The 4,067-nt window shown below is 61.8% G+C and overlaps 1 protein-coding gene across 1 annotated transcript in view; it reads left to right on the forward strand.

Annotated features, from left to right (window-relative positions):
- The window catches only part of LOC108513297 (mucin-2-like), a gene marked incomplete at its 5' end in the record, with an annotated part of 13,041 nt that extends 10,318 nt beyond the window's left edge, over positions 1 to 2,723 (forward strand). Inside the window, 7 exon segments of the mRNA XM_017848998.1 lie at positions 110 to 251; positions 380 to 502; positions 765 to 863; positions 1,493 to 1,621; positions 1,843 to 1,882; positions 2,105 to 2,231; positions 2,338 to 2,723. Of these exon segments, the coding sequence (XP_017704487.1) occupies positions 110 to 251; positions 380 to 502; positions 765 to 863; positions 1,493 to 1,621; positions 1,843 to 1,882; positions 2,105 to 2,231; positions 2,338 to 2,557 (880 nt within the window).
- Between the last annotated feature and the right edge of the window lie 1,344 nt (positions 2,724 to 4,067).

Genomic DNA, 4,067 nt, shown 5'->3' on the forward strand with positions numbered 1-4,067 from the left:
GGGAGGCTGCCGCCCGGGGTGGGGTGGCTGTGGGGATGGGCTTCCTCCTGGGGGCCTCAGATTCTGGGGACACAGATGGCTGCATGCTTGGCTGATGCACCCACCCCAGCCTTGAGCGCCCACTGGGTGTGCACTGGGAGTGGGGGTCTGGCCAGGTGGCCACCCCGGGGCAGTCTCCAACGAACGGCGTTCTCTGTTCTTTCTCCCAAGAGTCCAAGGGGGTGTGCGTTCACGAGAATGCTGAGTACCAGGTGAGCCCTGGGCTGGGTGAGGGGGGGGAGGGGAGGAGGTCGGCTGCAGTGTGGGGGTCCTGGCAGGCTCTTGGGCTGGCTGGGGTGCTGGAGAGGCCCCTGCCTCACGTCTCTCCCTATGCCCGAAGCCCGGTTCTCCAGTTTATTCCTCCAAGTGCCAGGACTGCGTGTGCACGGACAAGGTGGACAACAGCACCCTGCTCAACACCATCGCCTGCACCCATGTGCCCTGCAACACCTCCTGCAGCCCGGTAAGCGGCCGGCCCAGCCCTGGCTCCCCACCTCAGCCTGCCCTTTTCCCTCCTCCCAGACAAGTACCCGGGCGCATGTCTGTGTCGTGACACTTTCTTTCCTCCTTTCAATGCCAACCTCTCCCTGTCCCCACCTCTCCATCCTGACACCTGCCCAGCTTGGGGCCTCTTCCAGGTGGGGGTTGTCGGCAGTCCTGCAGGCTTTGTGTGGTGTGGGGTACAGGCTGGGAGTTCAGCTGCAGTGGCATGTCTGTGTGTGCAGGGCTTTGAACTCGTGGAGGCCCCCGGGGAATGCTGCAAGAAGTGTGAACAGACGCACTGTATCCTCAAGCAGCCTGACAACCAGCACGTCATCCTGAAGGTGTGTGCTCCTGGCCCTGACATGGCTGGGTTGCTTGAGCCCAGGGCAAGGTACAGGCCACCCAGGATCCCCCAGCTGAGTCCTCCCAGTCCTGGACGCAGCTGTGATGGGCGTCCTAGGGCTGCCATGACAAATGAGCAGGCGTCTTCAGGGCAGAAAGGGATTCTCCTGGTTCTGGGGCCCAGAAATCCAAGATAAAAGGGCCTCAGGGCTGTGCTCCCTCAGAGGCTCTAGGTAAGGACCCTTCCCAGCCTCTGGTTACTCCAGGTGCCCCTTGGCTGTGGCTATGAGGTTTCCTTCCCTGTGTCTGTCTCTCCTCTCCCTTTTAAGGATTTAGGGCCCCCCCAGCAGGATGATCTCATCTTAGGATGCTTCATTTAATGACACCTTCAAAGATCCCTTTTCCAAGGCAGGTCACGTTCATAGATTTAGAGTTACAACACAGACAGATCTTTGAGGGTTGTGTGGGCTCCAGACTGGTGCCTGATGTGGGGTCCCACCCGTGTTGCTTGTCCTGGGCCCTGGGCCTTGCCAGGAAGCCTCCCCAGCCAGGTGTCTCCAGGGTGTCTTCCTGGCTGGGCTGGGGCTGGGCCTGTTGCCCTCCCTCACCAGAGCTCCCTGCCCCACAGCCTGGGGACTTCAAGAGCGACCCCAGGAACAACTGCACGTTCTTCAGCTGCATGAAGATCAACAACCAGCTCGTCTCATCCATCTCCAACATCACCTGCCCCGACTTTGATGCCAGCATTTGTGTCCCGGTGAGTGGGCCACCTGGGGCCTGGCTGTGGGGAGTGGGGGCACCTGGTGTTCCGGGGGTCTGGGGCGCCAGTGCTGCGACAGTGGCCTCGGGCCTGGTCTGAGCTGCCACAGGAGGCTTTGCCTGGGGCTTTCTGCAGCAGCTGCTCCCGCCCATGGCATGGGAGGTGCTGTCATCCCAGGAATGTGTGGGGGTCCTGGGCTCATTCTTCTTTCCCTCCAGGACTCCATCACATTCATGCCCAATGGATGCTGCAAGACCTGTGAGTACAGGGCATAGCCTGGGGGGTGGGCAGGGTCGGGGCACAAGGGCTGGTGCCCTCAGCCCTGCCTAGGGTGGCTTCAGGATGGACAATGGCCTCTGGGTGGGCAGTGAGGGCTGGGGGCTGAGGCCGAGCCTGGGGAAGGGACGCAGCGAGGGAGAGTCGCCCTCTCCCCTCGAAGATGTGGAGGCCCTGCCCTGAGCCACTGCCCCCTCTCCCCAGGCATCCCTCTCAATGAGACCAGGGTGCCCTGCTCCACCGTCCCCGTCATCACGGAGGTTTCGTACGCCGGCTGCACCAAGAGCGTCTCCATGAATCATTGCTCCGGGTCCTGCGGGACATTTGCCATGTGAGTTCCAGGCTGGGAGTGCCTGGAGGGGGTGGTGGAGGCCCCATAGAGGTGAGAGGCCAGTGCTGGCCCTGGGAGGTCGCCCCTCACTCCACCCTCCCCGCAGGTACTCGGCCAGGGCCCAGGTCCTGGACCACAGGTGCTCCTGCTGCAGAGAGGAGAAAACCAGCCAGCGTGAGGTGGTCCTGAGCTGCCCCAACGGTGGCTCGCTGACACACACCTACACGCACATCGAGAGCTGCCAGTGCCAGGACACCATCTGCGAGTTGCCCACCGACACCTCCCGACGGGCCCGGCGCTCCCCCAGGCATCTGGGGAGTGGGTGAACTGGATGGGCACAGCCACCCTTCACTGCCCTCCACAGCTCTGCCTCCCCCGGACCCTCTGAACTTCCTGGCCTCCTAAGCTTGGCTTCCTCTCTTCAGATATTTATTGTCTGAGTCTTTGTTCAGTCTTTGCTTTCCAATAATAAACTCAGGCAGACGCACCGCACTGTGTGGTTTAGGTTGGTGCTGCAGGGGTGTGGCTTGGCCACTGTGCATGGCGGAGGCCTGGCCACCGGGCTTTGCACACAGGACATGGGGACACCACACACACGCCACGTGGTTGGCACATCCCTCGTACCAAACGCAGGGGGGATGTGGGGGCTGCCTGCCCTCCACTCCCAGTTCTCACCCTGGGCAAAACCCCCATGGAGCTGTGGAAACGTGGTCAGATTCCCCAGTAGGTATCCGCCCAGCCCCGAATCTGTGAAAAGAGCCCTGGGTTCCTTCACAGCCATTTCCCAGGCTTGCCACGGTTGATGGGGACTTTGTGTAGCCCCGACGGTCAGGTGGCCCTGGGGAGGGGATGTGTGTGTGTGTGTGTGTGTGTGTGTGTGTAGCCCCGACGGTCAGGTGGCCCTGGGGAGGGGATGTGTGTGTGTGTGTGTGTGTGTGTAGCCCCGACGGTCAGGTGGCCCTGGGGAGGGTGTGTGTGTGTGTGTGTGTGCGTGTGTGTGTGTAGCCCCGACGGTCAGGTGGCCCTGGGGAGGGGATGTGTGTGTGTGTGTGTGCGTGTGTGTGTGTAGCCCCGAGGGTCAGGTGGCCCTGGGGAGGGTGTGTGTGTGTGTGTGTGTGTGTGTGCGTGTGTGTGTGTGCGTGTGTGTGTGTGTGCGCGTGTGTGTGTGTAGCCCCGACGGTCAGGTGGCCCTGGGGAGGGTGTGTGTGTGTGTGTGTGCGAGCATTTGCTTGTGTGCACATGTGTCTGCATGTGCCATATGTATGTGAATTGCACCTCGCCCTGGGTCTCTACACTGGGAAAATGGAGAAAGTCTTAGTCCTCAGGTCACTGTCAGCTCCTGCTGCAAAGTGACAAAAGGCAACCAGGACCTGGTGGCCCCGTCAGGGCTTTGGGGAGCTGCCAGGCAGAGCTGCCAACGCCTTCAAACCTGCAGAAGTTCTGGTTGGCTCTGTGGACCCAGCTAGACAGGGGGCACTGGGTGTGGACCCTGGGCACAATGCCCACTCATGTTGGAGAGCTGAGCCCCCGGCCTTCTAGGTGGAGCCCACGGAGGCTGCTGGGGTCAGAGCAGGTGCTTATATAGTTCAGAGAGGAGTCTGGTGTCTCCTGTCAAAGGCAGGTGTGTGCGGGGAGGCCGAGGCCCCTGAGCACAGTGATCCAATCTCGAGCATCCTCTGAGGTCAAAGGGGAGGACATCTGTCCCCAGACCGCAAGGCTGTGCCACACCCTTTACCTGTGTCGAAACCCTCAGGAGGGCAGACACCTGGGCTGGGCTCTGCACTTCCAAAGCCAGGGTGCAACCGGTCCCCAGGGCGCGACAGGTCCCCAGGGCAC

Source organism: Rhinopithecus bieti, unplaced genomic scaffold (genome assembly GCF_001698545.2).
Source record: "Rhinopithecus bieti isolate Rb0 unplaced genomic scaffold, ASM169854v2 scaffold_32929, whole genome shotgun sequence".
Lineage (NCBI taxonomy): Eukaryota > Metazoa > Chordata > Mammalia > Primates > Cercopithecidae > Rhinopithecus > Rhinopithecus bieti.